The following is a 17,626-nucleotide window of genomic DNA, read 5'->3' on the forward strand; positions in this document are numbered from 1 at the left end:
TGCACTAGCCGAAATATAAATTTGCACCCAATAAATCTCCCTTTAGTCTCACACAGAAGTTAAAGTTTTAAAATGTGGATGATATCATCCTTTACCCTGTATTCCAGTATACCTTATTCCTATCCAGATCAGCTTCATTTGTATTTCAACTCGATGTCTGATCAATTTTTCAGCTTTTTAAACAATTCCTGTATGGGGTACTGCTGACTTTCATATCTTCAGAGCTCTAACTCTGAGTCTCAGGTGTCACATAAATACCCAAAACTTTTTTGAAAGACCATGTTATTATATACAAACAGCTTAGTATCTTAAAATTGAGAATTAACATTTACACCTCCTGAATATATATGACTGCTGTTAAGAACTTATAATCTAGGACCCTTTACAATAACCCTCAACCTGAAAACCCATGCTCTCGACTTTAGTTCACTGAATTTTTATATTACAGTTAGTACATATGATTGAGGCACAATAATATTTGTCTTTTTGTACCTGACATTTCATTCAACATACAGTCCTTAAGGTTCATTCACCTAGTTGTATGCCTCACAATTTCATTCCTTTTAGCAGCTGCTCAGTAGTCCATTGTATGTATATGCCATAGTTCGCCCTTCCATTCCTGAATCCTTTAGGCTACCTCCATTCATTGTAGGTCAGGAACACTGTTGCCAGAAACACCAGTGTGCAAATGTCCATTCATGTCCCCACACTCAGTTCCTTCAGGTATATACTGAGCAATGGGGTTTCAGGATCATTTGGCAAACCCACCCCTACCCTCTTGTGGAACAACATTGCTATTTTAATACTTTATTGTTTCAGACTAATTAGGGGGACTGGCAATCTGAAGAATAGATTTTTTTTACTTTTTTCAGAGAAAGCACTTTTATTGTTTTCAAGAACATGTAGTAATTTGAACCAAATAGTGGCCTACAGCTTCAAAAAATTGGCCATCCTAAATCTACTTTAGTGAATGGATAACTCATTTCTAATTTGCAGTACCAGCCTGCACCTTAGTAAGGAAGATCGCCCTCTTTTAATTTTTCCCCTCCTGTGAGAGAGATGTGTGTAGATGACATCCCCCTTCTCCTTTTCCTACTGCATTTTGGAATGTATATACATAGAAAGTCAATATATTCAAGTGATATATTTAATTGTTGTTTTGGACTTGCCCTTATATCCAATATTAGATTACTTAACAAGACCTTCGTGGTTCAGCTGACCACAAAAAGTTAGTTATGTATCCTCAAGCCAGCTGCTTTTTTCTTCCTTTCTTTCCCTATGTTATTTTAAAATTTATATCTAGTAAAAAAATTCAAAGGTCTGACCCTTTTATCTCATTTAAAATGGTAAAATAAAGCTCCTTAAACTGTCATAATTCTGGAATATTATACAAAGTATTCATTTAAGACAATTGCATTATTTTTCTGTTTCTAAATTATATGTTGGTGTCAAGTACAAAATTATACATTTGGAATAGTTATTTCTATTTATCCAACTTAAGTTTTATAAAATTTTTTCTAAGTTTCAGCTACTAGCCAAACTATTTCAGACATTATAGTTGAAAGAATCCTGAATTTGGGTTTGAACTTTAATTTAATCATTGTGTGACCTTGACCTTTCTAAGATAACTCAGGAAGTTAACTTAATTTTTCTGAGCCTCAGTTTCTTTACCTGTAAAGTGGGGATGTAGTTACTCAACAAATAAGTTTCTGAGTACTCACTACTGCATGCTATGTACTATTCGAGAAGCTGGGGATTCAGCGGGCAATGGCCTTGTCTTCATGGAGCTTCAGTTGTAGAGAGTACAGAAAGTGCCCTGGTGAACATAAAAATCATGCAATTCCATCAATCCCCCTTCCTTGTTTGAATCTTAGTTTTCTTATCTTCGTAAGATAATTATGAGGATATTTTATTAGTTTAAGCACTATAAGAATGCCATGTATAATTACATGGTAAAAAAAATTGGATGGTGCTTTGAAGTTGTTAGGGTTAATATTTGTCTCTTTTTTGTAATTTTTAGTGTATTTATTTGAGCACAAAATAATTGCTTATAAATTAGGATTAATTTCTGTTTGGATTCAGCTGTTCATACCATGCTTAGTTGGTAACATTTTGTTCCCTTGCTTTGCCTTATTCATTCTTTGTATTGCTTTAAATGTAGCTGTCCCTCTCTTACATTAAAAAAACTCCTTTGAACTTTTAAATGAAAGCTATTTGAATCTTAATCACCCTTTTTTTCTCGGGTGGTACCTAACAGAGTTTTTTGCATTTACCTCTGGCATCTTAAACTGGGATGATAACCTATTTAATATAATTTTGCTCCCTTTAAAAGGATGATTTCTTAGTAAATAATTAAGTGAAAAATTAATTTTATAGTTTTTAGACTTTTCATATTAATACATTCACAAGTGAAGCTTTTTCACAATCAGAAAGTTTAGATAAAAATGTTATGTATAAGCGTTGTCACTGTAGCAAAAATTCAGAAAGTGTATAAATGTCCATTAGAGGGAATTAATTAAATAAATGGCATTGCATTCAAATGGTAGAATACTCTGTACCTCTAAAAACGATGTAGATCTCTATTGCTATAAAGTGGTATCCATAATGTGTCAAAAATTGAATAAAGGTAGGCTACAGAACATGTGGATTATTCTATTTTTATTTAAAATATCCAAAAAGTTGGAAAGCTAGTTATCTAGAATAGCTAGAGTTAAATATACCAAAATGATACTAGTGATTTTTTCTATTATCTGGGATTTATAAGTGATTTTTACTTTGTTTCTCTTTCTTCTTCTTCTTCTTTTTTTTTTTTTTTTTTTTTGATGAGCTGAGCATGTGTTACTTATATAATTACACAAATAGTAAAGCTATTTCTAGTTTGGATGAGAAGGGGAAAGTCCATTTGTTTTTCAAATCATTTGTTCTGATTTTAGATGCTGCTTATGATGGATTTTATACATAACAGTATGCAGCAGAAACTTATACAATAAAAACAGATCTCAGTTTTTCACTTTTGGATTATCTACATAAACATATTTAATACTGTGTTTTTCTTCACTTTTCCTTAGTATGGAATATATTTAATTAAATCCAGATTACCTTAAAACTCCAATCACAACAGGGTGTTTGGAAGGTGAATGCATAAAATAAGGTTATATAATTTTAAAACCCAAAGTAAATGTTCTCTGGTTTATAGATACTATATCCTGTCCAACTGATGTTTTCAATACTGCATGTTATTAGAAATGAGATCCCATGTGATAGCTAAGATATTTAATAAATCAGAAAAATCCATGTGTACTAAATTCTGGCAGTACTTGAATTGGACCATACTGCTTTCTTCTACATTTGTTCCAGTGATTGTTAATACAGAAAACCTTGCTGATTCCATTTTGTAGATGATCAAATTGGATACTGAGACTCGGAGGTAATGCAACTTGTCCAGATTTTTACTCTGTGGAGAAAATGAGTGTTTGGTGTGAGTATATATATGTACACATTCAGCTGTTGTTAGGCAGATGTGTGCATGAAATTGTTAAGGAGAAAAATTTTCTATATTCTAACAGCAGTTAAAAATCTAACACAGCTGAAGGTCCTGCTTTAACAATACCCAAGATCTAGCTAGCAATGTGGAAGAAGATGTGCAGAAGAATATTAGAAAAAAATTAATATCTGTGCTAAGAGAAGAGGGGAACATACAGATAAATTCCAGCTAGTATCCATGGGGACATTGTGACCACCTGTAAATACTAAACATTTATAACTACTTTTGTATCTGGCTCCTCAATGTTTAAAAATCATTTCTTCATTTATTCACTGAAATACTTCTGTAAAGCAACATCTATCTTATGGTTAGGCAGTGGTATAGTTCATATATGAAAGGAAATATAAATGCTTGATTGCTTTTATCAGTTTTCAAGGAAAGGAGTTTCTTTTGAAGAAAAGGAGTCATTTTCTGAAAGCAACTAATTATTATTTTTAAATTTTTATAACTATATTATTATTTTTCTTTGGCCAGTCATAAAGACTGTTATCTCCTGAGTACTTTGTGCACCATCCCAGTGGTCTTTTATAGCTACCTTGCTCTTTGGTATAACAGAATGTTCAGGCTCATCTTGTACATTTCCTATGCTAGAACTAGAATCAACCTATCTCCAACAAAGCCATGGGTTTTGTCCTCAGTCACTGAGCTGCCGCTGAGGACTCGGCAGCCTCCCACTGGAACCCCCTCTTTTTCTAATGCTTTCCAACCCTGCTACCTTCCGCATGTGGGCCGTTTGCAACGAGAATGAATCGTATTGTATCTCTACTCTCCAGAAACTCCATTCTTTCAACCCCTTACTAGTTTGAAAGTATTGTGTATCGCAGAAAAGCTATGTTTTAATCCTGATTCAGTCTTGTGGGGCAGCCATTTCTTTTAATCCTAACTCAACACTGTAGGTTGGAAACCTTTGATTAAATTATCTCCACAGAGATGTGATGTACCTATTTGTGGGTGTGACCTTTTGATTAGATGGAGATGTGGCTCCCCCACTCCACATGGGTCTTGATTTGTTTATTAAAGTCTTTAAAAGGGGAAACATTTTGGAGAAGCTTCAGAAATGACAGAGCCAACAGAAACTTTAGAGCAGAGCTGACACATGCGACACTTGGAGAACAGAGACACAGATATTTGGAGATGCTTGGAGCCCAGCAGATGTCACCATGAGATGTTAATCAAGCTAGAACCTGCAGAGAGCCAAGGGAATCCGAGATGAAAGCCAGCCCCAGAAAAGCAAAGTGAGAAACCCACAAATGAATAGGCTGAAAACAGCGAAGCCCAGGAGCAAGGGACTAGCAGATGCCAGCCACATGACTTCCCAGCTGACAGAAGTGTTGCAGACCCATTGGCCTTCCTTGAATCAAGGTATCTTTACCTGAATGCCCTAGTTTGGACATTTTTATAGGCTTAGAACTGTAAACTTGTAACTTATTAAATTCCCCGTTGTAAAGGTCATTCTAGTTCTTATATATTGCATTCCAGCAACTTACAAACTAAAACAGACTCCTTTGCTCATGCAGGTAAGGGTGATGACTGGCTTCTTGCTGGGACTGAGGACAATATCCATGTAAGAATTCAACAGAGAAATGGCAGGACGACCTTTACCACTATCCAAGGGATCTTTGATGATTAGTATAAAAAGAAACTAATGAAAGCATTTAAGAAGAAACTTGCCTGCACTGGTACTATAATTGAGCATCTAGACTATGAAGAAGTGATTCAGCTACAGGGTGAGCAACAAGCAAGAACATATGCCAGTTCCTTGTAGAGATTGGACTGGCAAAGGACAACCAGCTGACGCTTCATGCATGGGTTTTAAACTGCTTGTGGCTCACCGAAGCTTCAGTGAGGATTTCCTTGCAATAAGTAGAAAGTTCCCCTCTGTCTTTTGTCACAAGTATAAAAACCTCACAGCTTATATAATATAATCATTTGGAGTCCACTTTTAACTTGGACCAGTGTAACTCCTTCATGCAATAGACTGAAAAGAGCCATGCTCTGTAGTCTTGAAGTTCCTGATTTACGCAGAATTCAAGCAGTAACAAAGCAGTAACGATGTTTCAGCTACATCCAGAGGCCCAAGATCACCTACAGTTGTGTTTGTCCAGAAGCTCCTTGGCTCTTTATCTGCAGAGTTCCCTGCCCTGAGACGTTATCCCCATCTGACAGGCCCTTGATGTATCTGAGACAATGTGGGGTAAGGCAGCCACAGCAGCAGTACCATGAAAAGAGAGCCTTTTGGTAGCAAAAGAAAGATCCTTTGGTGTCTTAAAGCTGACCAAGTGGGAAGAGTTTAGAGATGCTACTTTTCCTCTAGTGAGGTGATAGGACATCTGGCTTGCCACCAAGGTTTTTGTGTTTTTGTTTTTGTTTTTAACTAGACATAATAGACTAGCTAAGGTTTGTCCAAATGGAGAGCTACCAGAATATGAGGCCAACCATCTGTCAGAGTTAAACTTTTGACAAGGGAACAAATTTGAAACTAATGTATTGGGCATGTAGCTAGCTGTAGAGCTTGTATTTTTTTAATGTTTTTTTTTTAATTGTCAAATATAACATATACAAAAAAGGAAATAATTTTCAAAGCATACTTCAACAAGCAGCTACAGAACAGATCATGGAGTTAGTCCTGGGCTACCATTCTGTCATCTCAAATTTTTCCTTCTAGTTGCTCCAAAACACTAAAGGCTAGAAGGAGTATTAATACAGTGATTTCGGCCATACTCATTTGTTAAATCCCATTTTCTCTGTTATACCTCCTCCATTTCCTTTAGTCCCTCTTCCACTCTATAGGGATCCTTGGGGAATGCCTGTTCCTATTCTTTCATGCTGAGAGGTGGTGTCCACACTGAAGGGCGGGGTAATAGCTGCCCAATGCCATGTGAAGTAAAACTGGATTGGGGTTCCTTCCCCCCACTTCAGTTTTAATGTTTATGTAATGTATTTAAACTCTTATTTAAATAAACTTGTCCAAAAACTTAAAAAAAACATTATTTTATGTGTGTGGAAAATTGTGTTTCAGAATTACAATCTGGCCAACAGGGATGCTATAATATTATGTGGTTCTTTGTGTCTGGTCCTTTCTGTTCACAGAACTAGAAATATTTAATATTTTTAAAAGCTAAAACCACTTATGAGTTTATGCTGTTACTTGGAATTCAAATTAAACATGTCGAGGTTTTTATTTAAACTTTACTCATATCTATTTCTCTTTTCTTCCACAGTAGTAATTTTGGCTTTCAGGGACATGGGGAATGATAGAGTTATGTCATAATTGCTAATTTGTTTTGTACCATATTACACACAACATACTAGTTTTTTTGTTGACATGAGCAGGCCCCGGGAATCAAACCTGGTTCTCTGGCTCGGCAGGTGAGTATTCTTGCTATTGAGCCAGTGCTGCACCACCCAACATGCTAGTTTTAGAGTAATATTACTAATACTATCCTATAATATAATAGCAAGCCGTTAATTTTTTTGCATATACATATACTCTCATTTCCCCCATTTAAAATTTTTTAAATTTTAAAATAATTTCAAGTTTACAGAAAGTCACAAGAATAGTAATAAGACTTACCGTGTAGATACCATTTAGGCTTCCCATTTATGAAAATTTTATTGCATTTGCTTCATTAATCCTCCCCACTCTCCCTCCCTGCCACTCATTTCTTTGTGTATACACATATATACGCTTTTAAAAATTTTTAAATCTTTTTTTCTGAATTAATTATGAGTAAGTTGTAGACATGCCAAATTTAGTCACCGAAAACTGACTTCAAGCCAGTGCTTATGTCCTTTTGATATGTCCTTATCATTCTTTGAGCTTCCTTACTTTCTGGTACACAAAAAAATTTCAGGCTCATTTTTAATTTTTTTCTGCCCTAGAGTCAGTTATAGCTTCAAGAAGTTTTGATTCCTTTTAGTAGACACTGCTGTTGAGAAACATATAGGCACTAACTATGCTCATTGCTGCAGAGGTATCATTGCTTCTAGGTCCTCTCAGTGGATAGAGCTGAGAAATCTATGTATTTATGTATATATGCATAATATATATATATTTAAATGCTATATAACATGTTTTTTTTCCTTAAGTTTTATCACATAAATTTTGGATAAATAATTTGATTTTGCTAATTCTGATTTATGTTGTTCTTTCATGTAACATATATATATATATATGTTACTTGTGTTTGTGGGGGGTATATGCACATCTATATTAATTTAATCTATGTCAATTTTGATATCTGCATGCAAGATCAGGAAATATGTATGGTTATGTATATATATTTCACAATGTGAAAATCAGTCCAACACCACGGGGTCCTTTTTAGCCTTCTCCATTTCCATATTTGTAATTTCATTCTCTGACAGTGAGGAACATGGCCCCATTATCCTCAACTAGTTTTTTACCTTTAGAAGTCTAGTTGCTCAATTAATTTTATTAGACTGTCTTGGTTGTTCTGGCCAGTATCCTTAGGTATATGATTTCTTTGCTCTTTTAATATGTAGTTTCTTATCTTTTTTCCTATCAGAAAGGTTTTATCTTATTATTGTTATATTTTCTCTATTCCTTGCTTTGATTTTTTTCATTTGAATTCCTGTTATACTTATGTTGGATCTTCATCTTCACTGTATCTGTCCCTTTCTTTTGAATTTTTTTTAGTCTTTTTTTTTAATGTTTTAGAGTTTGCCTTCTTTTTATCTTCTTTCTCTTAAGACATTTTCTATTATGTTTTTCCCCTCATCATTTCTTCAAGATTGGTCTTCATTTCTGACCTGATTTTTTTCTTTTCTTACTCTTTCTTAAGTTTTATCACCTAAATTCAGGGTAAATAATTTCTGATTTTGTTAATTCTGATTTATGTTGTTCTTTCATGTAACATTTTCTTAAAGTGGCTTTTTTTGAAATAGAAGGTTATAGTGTTCATCTGTTTTGTCAGCAAATGTTTGTGGTATGAGTATTTTCAGAGGTTTCTTTTATTCCTGTTTTTTTCCTTATGATACTTTATATGAGATTTGACATCTTTTATTTTCTTCAACTCAATTTTATGTGAAGATAGTGCAGTTAGCTTTTCTAAAAACTTGGAGGTTCTTTTGTTTTCTGTTTAATAGTTGAAATTGTGTCACCTTGCTATATGAGATCTCCTCTATCCTTTCTCCTTTCAACTTTTATCTGGATCTTCTCTTTACTTTTTTTCCTATTGCACTGTCCTCCTCAGTTTGGATTCTGTTCCCAGTGGTTTCTCCTTGATGTGCCAATGTTCTAGAAGGAAGCTTTAGGAATTTGTCATGCCTAGAGTGTTCTCTTCCTTAAGACTTTATTGTGGATGCTTGCGCTCAACTGCTGTTGGAATGGGCAAACCAATTCCTTTTTTGCATAATTTTTTTCTTCAGTTTTGCCTGCTGCGCTTTGTAACATCCTTGTTTGTTATTTTGGGATTCCTATGTTCCTTGGGCTGGCAAATGCCTCACTGCTGTCTTTTGCTTCTTCCCACACAAATGCCAATACTCAACCAGATCTTGTAACTATTGGTGGTTTATCCCCGCTTCTATTTGGAGATATTGTCCATGAGGTTTTAATTTTGCTCTATCTGATTTTATGAGGGAATTTAAGCTCCAGCTGTTACCTTTTCAGAATTCTCACAATATTTTTCATGTTTAAAAGTTGTGACCATGCTGGCCTCAGGTTAACATTGTGAGTACATTAAATATGGACTAAATTACAGCTCAGAACTGACTATAGAATAGATGCTATACTTCTCTTATTAATAACTAATAGATCACTGTCTAATGGAATGCTTTTCTGTACCATCTACAACAGATTGTCATAAAAACTGAATTTTTATGTTTTTAGTGACCTCGTGAATGTATTAGCCAGAGAAAAGATATGGTAGAAAGAAGTTTTTTTGTATGCATAAAATATAATTAAAATATCTGCATATTTACAAATTTGCCAGTAACACTGCCAGAATTATTTTTAATACATAAAAGGTGTGATCTTTTGGGGGATTTCTGCTGAATGTTTTTAGTGTTCAATGATGTCGTCTCGCTCTGGCTTGACCCCGAGGTGTTCTTCAGTTTAAAATTAAAAGATAGATGTAGATAGAAATGGATAAGATTTTGCTGATATTTTTCAAGTGAAATATGGAGATATTGAAAAGTTAGAGTTATACCTTCCATATTGAATAAGGAAAGGGGAACCCTAGAGCACCCTAGGATTTATAAGGGGCAGGAGGATTCAGCAGAGGCTCTTAGCTAAAGATGTAGTTTTAGATTAGGGAAGTTCTAGTTCCATTATGGGCCAGTTAGTAGGAGAAAGAATAAATTTTAGTGGTATACTTGTGTAAACTATTTTAGTAGCTAACCTGATAATACTGGATAGGATGTAGATTCAGTACTTAGATCGGAGACCTGATTTCACTGCTCACCTAGTTTTGTGACCTAGATCAAGTAATTTTACCTTTCTGAGCCTCAGTTTACATATCTGGAAAGTATGAAGAATGATCCATACTTTATTCCTTAAAATTACTGAAATTTTCAAATGAAATAATGCATGTGAAAGCACTTTGTAAGGTTTAAAAAGTACTGTATTTTTTTTCACAGCACTCTTGGAAATTACTTACAGTGACTGATTTTTACTACTGAATACCAGAAAAAATCTTTTATTCTCAAAAAATAGTTTACCTCTGTGCCGGTTTGAAAAGATTATGTACCCTAGAAAAATCACGTTTTAATCTTCACCCAATCTGGGGAGAGCAACTATTTGGGGGAGCAGTATTGAATCTTAATCTTGATTCAGTACTGTAGGTTAGAATCTTTTGATTACATTGACTCCATGGAGATGTGACACGCCCAATTGTGGGTATTAACTTTTGATTAGCTAGAGATGTGACTCCAACCATTCCTGGTGTGGTGGGTGATTAGTTTATTGGAGTTCTATAAAAGAGGAAACCTTTTGGAGAGCAGATAGAAATGACAGAGCCTAGAGAAACAACAGAAGCCTTCAGAGCCGACACAGCAGAGTGGGCAAGTGAAGAAGAGACTTGAATGTTTGGAAATGCTTGGAGCCCAGCAGACATTGTCATGAGATGTTAAACAAGCCAGAGCCTGGAGAGAGCCAAGGGAAGCCAAGAGATGACAGCCAGCCCTGGAGAAGTAAAGTGAAGAATCCTCACAGGGCCAGAGGCTGAAAGCAATGGAGCCCAGAAGTAAGGCGCCAGCATGCCTTCCCAGCTGACAGAGGTGTTCCAGATGCATCAGCTTTTCTGGAATTAAGGTATCTTTCCCTGGATACCTTTGACATTTCTTAGGCTCATAACTGTAAAATTGTAACTTATTAAATTCCCCTTTATAAAAGCCATTCTATTTCTGGTATACTGCATTCTGGCAGCTAGGAAACTAATATAATCTCTACTCCTACTTGAAGGATAGGAAAGCAGCAAAGATTTTAAGAGATTTAATCTATATTAATATTATAGATTAAATAAGGCTATGGACTTCAAATGAAAGATAATATATAGAGGAAGAGGAAGAAAATATTAGAATTTGTATATCTTTTATTTTTAAATTTCATTATCTTATATACACATGCATATATAGTTAAATGGCAATAATAAAATGAATGTTTACCTGCCTTCTAGGTTAAAAAATAGGACATCATCAGTACCTTTGAAACTAATTCCATGCTCCTCCTTGATCTCATGTCCCTCTCCACCACTTTCCTGACTTTTGTTTTAACCATTCCTTTGTCTTTTTTTTGAAATTTTACCACCTATGTTTGTCTGTCCAGATGTTTATTTTTCTTTCTTTATGAACTTTATATAAATAGCAGCATCCTATATATATATTTTTGTGACTAATTTCTTTAGCTCAGTGTTAGTTTTTAAAAAAATTCATTAATATAAGTGAATGTAACCGTAGTTCTCTCATTTTCTCTGTTGTATAGTACCAGATTGTTCATTTATGCTATATAACGTTTATCAATTCCATTATTAATGGGTATTTGGATAGATTCCAGTTTGGGGCCATTATAACATTCTTTCCAAAATCATTCTTGAACTTCTGGCGAACATGTACATGTGTAGCTCTAGGATCTTACTAGAAATCCTTGTAGGATGTGCCTATATTCAACTTTGCTAGGTTATATCGTATTATTTTCTAGAGAGGTTATACCAGTATGTTTCTATCAGCCATGCATGAGAACTCCTGTGAAATGTATCTAATTGTTGCTCTACTTTGTATTTTTCTTATTAAGAATGAAATTGTGCAGCTTTTTCATAGTTTTTGGCCAGTTTTTGTTTCTTTAGTATTTATTTTATGTCTTTGGCACATTGTTCTGTTGGACTTCTTATCTTTTTCCATTGATTTTAAAGAGTTCTTTTTAGGTTCTGTATACTAACCATTTTTTATTTTTGTATATTGCAAATAACTAGTCTTAGTTTGTTGTTTGTGTTTTCACTCTTTATAGACTTTTGCATTGGAATTATGAATTAAATTTTATTAAATCTCAAGATTTTAGGAGAATTAGCGTTTAATGATTTTTATATCTAAGAACACAGTTCTTTCAATGAAGTTTAATAATTTTTCTACAAATGGTTTACAAAGCATTTGTTAGATTTATTCTTAGGTTATTTATATAGTAAATATGCAACACACATATTTACTATTTGATATAGACTTTTTCTAAAATTATGTTTTCTAACTGATTGTATATGGAAAATAATATGCCTATGGTGCCTTGATTTTTCTATCTTCAAACTTTATTAAACTCTTACTAATATTATTTATTGTAGATTCTTTTGACTTTTCTGCTTAGGCAGTCATCTTTTACATATATTTTCTTTTCTGATTCTTACACCTTTTACTAATTTTTTTTTTTTTTGTCTTACTGATTATCTTGGTCTTCTAGTACAATACTAAGAGGTGATAGCAGGCATCATTATCTTGTTCCTGAATTAAAGGGAATACTTTCGTTATTACATATTATATAGAATGTTTACATAGATTCTTCTGTAGATGACCTTTCTCAGTAAAATTTGATAACATTTTTTTTTCTTTTTTTTCCCTGAATGGAAATTGAAATTGTTTTTCTTTATCTACTGAGATGCTTAGGTGGTACCCTAGTTTGCAAGCTACTGGATTGCGATATACCAGAAATGGAATGGTGTTTAGAAGGGGAAATTTATTAAGTTGCACATTTACAGTTCTAAGGCCATGAGAATGTCCAAATTAAAGCAAGTCTATAAAAATATTCAAATTAAGGCAACAACAAGAGGTTATCTTCACTCGAGAAGGGCCAATGATGTTCAGGGTTTTTCTCTCAACTGGAAAGGTACACGGTGAACATAGCAACGTCTGCTAGCTTTCTCTCCAGTTTCATGAGCTCCCCTGGGCCGAAGCATTTCCTGCATCTTCACATGTCTCTGGCTGTGTGGGCTCTTTGAGCTCTTATGGGTCTCTTGGCTCTAATGCTCTTTCCAAAATGTTTCCTCTTTTAAAGGATTCTAGTACACTAATCAAGACCCATTTGGAATGGCTGGAGTCATATCTCCCTCTAATCAAAGGTTAATACCCACAATTGGGTGAGTCACATCTCCATGGAGACAATCTAATCAAGTTTCATAGGGATTAAAAGAAAAGACTGCTTCCACAAAATGGATCAGGATTAAACATGGTTTTTCTAGGGTGCATAACCCTTTCAAACTGGCACAGGTGATTTTTCTCTTTCAGTTTTTTAATGTAGTGAATTTCATTGATCAGATTTCTAACATGAAACCAGCCTTGCCTACCTGTAATGAACCCAACTGAAAATTGTTAAATTCACTTTGCTAGCAATTTTTTAAATATTTTTGCATCTTTGTATAAGATTAGATTATAGATTCCTTGAAAATTGGTTGAATTTCTTTTGAGAAATCCACTGGGCTTTGGAGTTCCTTTATATTTTATGGGAAAGATTTTTAACTATGTTAATGGTTATAGGGTTATTTGCCAATGGTTATAGGGTTATTTACCAATCAGTTTTGGTAAGCAGTCTTTTCTTAGGAATATATCAATTTTTCAGATTTATCTTAATTACTTGCTTTAGCTGTGGGCCACAAGTATTTTTTTTAATGTCTTTATTGAGATATAATTCATACATCATAAAATCCACCCCTTTATAAAATTTAGTGTTTTTGGTATATTCACATAGTTGTGCAACCATCACTGATCTAAGTTTAGAATATTTTCATCATCTAAAAAGAAACCCCATACACATTAGTGGTCACTTACCTCCATTCCCTTAACACTCTAGGCAACCGCTACCCCACTTTCTTCTCTGTGAATTTGTCTATTCTGAACATTTCATATGAGTGTTCATCTATATTATAGCATGTATCGGCACTTTATACTTTTTTATTCAGTGATATTCCCTTGTATGGAAATATCACATTTTGTATAGCCAACAGCTGATGGACATTTGTATAGTTTCCACTGTTGGGCTATTATGAATACCACTATGAACATTCATGTACAAGTTTTTGTGTAAATGTGTGTTTTTCTTTCTCTTAGGTATCCCCCTATGAGTGGGATTTCTGGGTCCAGTGGTAACTCTGTGTTTAACTTTTGAAGTATTACTAGACTATTTTCAAAAGCAGCTACATCATTTTATATTCCCACTAGCTCCACCTCCTTGTCAGCGCTTGCTTTTGTCAGTCCTTTTAATTATAGGCACCTCCAGTGGGTGTTAAGTGATATCTCATTGTAGGTTCTACTATTCATTTTCCTAGTGACTAGTGATGTTGAGCAACCTTTCATGTGCTTATTGGACATTTGCATATCTTTGGGGAAATGTCTATTCATGTCCTTTGGAATTTTAAAATTGAGTGATTTGTCTTTATTGTTGTGTTGTAAGAGTTCTTTGTATATTCTAGATACATGTCTCTTATCAGATATATTCTTTGCAAATATTTTCTCACATTATGTGGGTTGTCTTTTCCCTTTCTTGATGGTGTTTAATTTTGAGGAATTGACTCTATTTTTTCGTGTCGCTTGTACTTTTGGTGTCTTATCTAAGAATGTTTTGCCCAAACCAAGGTTACAAATACTTAAGCTTATCTTTTCTTCTAAGGGTTTTATAGTTTTAGCTCTTACATGTAAGCATCTGATTTATGCTGAGTTAATCTTTGCATCTGTTTGAGGAAGGAGTCAGACTTCATTCTTTTGCATGTAGTTATACAGTTGTCCTAGCACCATTTGTTGACCCACACATTTTGATATGCAGTACTTTCATCTTCATTTAATTCTAAATATTTCTCTAATTTCTATTATTATTTCTTTGATCTGTTGGTTGTCTAGATATTTATTTTTCCTTTCCAACTCATTTGTGATTTCTTTCTAGTTGCATTTTTAAAATTTTGTGTGTTAGTTTCATTTACTAGTTGCATTTTTATAATTTATTTCTAACTTAAATGTGCTGTATTCCTAGAATGTGGTATGTATAATACTAATTCTTAGGGATTTAAAGGGGATAATTTTAAGGTTTATCTAAAATGTGGTCAGTTTTCATTCCTTATGTGCTTAAAGAATGAATATTCAGCAATTTTGGGGTATTTTGTGTTTATGTCTCTTAGATCAAGCTTGTTAAATTAGATGTTTATGTCATCTGTATCCTTAATGATACTTTCTATATACCTGATGTCAATTACTGATTTTTTGAAATGTGTTAAAATCATCTCTCATGATGATGATTCTTTATTTGTTTCATTTTAGTTCTGCTACATTTTTTTTTTTACCTTTCTTAAAACTGTGTATTTGTATTAATGCAATTGTGGTTTCAAATAATCTTCATACATATTATTTTATTAGCTATCATATAATCTCTGCGATGCATGCGAGGCAAATAGCATTATCCTCATTTTTTTTAACTTTTTTTATTAATTAAAAAAATTAACAAACAAAACATTAAGAGATCATTCCATTCTACATATACAATCGGTAATTCTTAATATCATCACATAGTTGCATATTCATCATTTCTTAGAACATTTGTATCAATTTAGAAAAAGAAATAAAAAGACAACAGAAAAAGAAATAAAACAATAAGAGAGAAAAAAAAGATTATACATACCATACCCCTTACCCCTCGCTTTCATTTACCACTAGCATTTCAAACTAAATTTATTTTAACATTTGTTCCCCCTATTATTTATTTTTATTCCATATGTTCTACTCTTCTGCTGATATAGTAGCTAAAAGGAGCATCAGACACAAGGTTTTCACGTTCGCAGAGTCTCATTGTGAAAGCTATATCATTGTTCAATCATCATCAAGAAACATGGCTACTGGAACACAGCTCTCCATTTTCAGGCAGTTCCCTCCAGCCTCTCCACTACATCTTGAACAACAAGGTGATATCTACTTAATGCATAAGAATAACCTCCAGGATAACCTCTCAACTCTGTTTGGAATCTCTCAGCCACTGACACTTAGTCTCATTTCACTCTTCCCCTTTGGTGGAGAAGGTTCTCTCAATCCCTTGATGTTAATTCTCAGCTCATTCTAGGGTTTTTTCTCAGTCCCTTGATGCTGAGTCTCAGATCATTCCAGGATCTCTGTCCCACGTTGCCAGGAAGGTCCACACCCCTGGGAGTCATGTCCCACGCAGAGAGGGGGAGGGTGGTGAGACTGCTTGTTGTGTTGGCTGGAGAGAGGGGCCACATCTGAGCAACAAAAGAGGCTCTCTTGGGGGTGACTCTTAGGCCTAAATTTTAAGTAGACTTGACCTATCCTTTGTGGGGTTAAGTTTCATATGAACAAACCCCAAGACTGGGGGCTCAGCCTATAGCTTTGGTTGTCCACACTGCTTGTGAGAATATCAAGAATTCAACTTGGGGAAGTTGAATTTCTCCCCGCTTTCACCATTCCCCGAAGGGGGCTTGCAAATACTTCTCCAGTCACTGATCAAATCACTCTGGGATTCATCAGGGCATCACTCTGGACAAACCAACAAAATCTCATGTCCTACCTGAGATTCCAAGTTCTTATGACATTCAATCAAACTATCTACATGAGTTATATTAGGAAATGCTCTAGTCAAAATATAAATTTTGTAACAAATAAACATTTTTTTGCTTTAGTCTCACACATAAGGTGACATTTTAAAGTATTATCATCTATTTTCAGCACCCTGCAATAATGACATTCCTTTGTTCTTCCTCATGCAAAAACATTTTTAAAATTTGTACATTGTACATTTCACTATTATTATACACTCTAGGCATTCCTAGATTATACCATCTCAATCTTTACCATCTATCTTTCTTTCTGATTTCATTTATGTCCCAAGCCCTCCTCCCTCTATCATTCTCACATGCAGCTTCATTCAATGTTTTAACATAATTACATTACAATTAGGTAGTATTGTGCTGTCCACTTCTGAGTTTTTATATTCAGTCCTATTGCACAGTCTGTATTCCTTCAGCTCCAATTACCCAATATCTCACCCTATTTCTATCTCCTGATGGTCTCGTTACCAAGAAAATATTCCAAGTTTATTCACTAATGTCAGTTCATATCAGTGAGACCATACAGCACTTACCCTTTTGTTTCTGGCTAATCACACTCAGCATAATGTCCTCAAGGTCCATCCATGTTGTCACATACTTCATAACTTCACTCTGTCCCACAGCTGCACAATACTCCATCTTATGTAAATGTCACAGTTTGTTTAGTCAACTCTCTGTTGATGGACATTTTGGCTGTTTCCATCTCTTGGTAATTGTTAATAATACTGCTATAAACATTGATGTGTAAATGTCCATTTGTGTCCTTGGCCTTGTGTCCTTTGAGTAGAGACAGCATATAGATGGGTCCTGTTTCTTAATCCATTCTGCCAGACTATGTCTTTTAATTGGAGGGTTTAATCCATTAATATTCAGTGTTATTACTGCATGGGTAGTACTTTCTTCTACTATTTTGCCTTCTGGATTTTATATGTCATATCTAATTTTCCTTCTTTTTTACCTTTACTCATAGTCTTCCTTTCTACACTCTTCTCCACACCTCTGTCTTCTGTCTTCGTATCTGTCTCTAGTGTTCCCTTTAGTA

General features: G+C 34.4%; 1 protein-coding gene across 7 annotated transcripts in view; it reads left to right on the forward strand.

Moving 5' to 3' along the window:
* Window positions 1-17,626, forward strand: part of DNAJB14 (DnaJ heat shock protein family (Hsp40) member B14) — a 75,003-nt gene that overhangs the window by 4,716 nt on the left and 52,661 nt on the right. The window contains exons 2-3 of one of the 7 annotated variants that reach the window (XM_077142698.1): window positions 3,399-3,478; window positions 5,062-5,271. The exons of 4 other annotated variants lie outside the window; for them this stretch is intronic. In XM_077142698.1, the coding sequence (XP_076998813.1) occupies window positions 5,190-5,271 (82 nt within the window). In that variant the 5' untranslated portion in view covers window positions 3,399-3,478; window positions 5,062-5,189. The remainder of the gene's footprint in view (window positions 1-3,398; window positions 3,479-5,061; window positions 5,272-17,626) is intronic. 2 more of the 7 variants (XM_077142699.1, XM_077142701.1) reach the window with 2 other exon arrangements.

This window comes from Tamandua tetradactyla, chromosome 24 (genome assembly GCF_023851605.1).
Source record: "Tamandua tetradactyla isolate mTamTet1 chromosome 24, mTamTet1.pri, whole genome shotgun sequence".
NCBI lineage: Eukaryota > Metazoa > Chordata > Mammalia > Pilosa > Myrmecophagidae > Tamandua > Tamandua tetradactyla.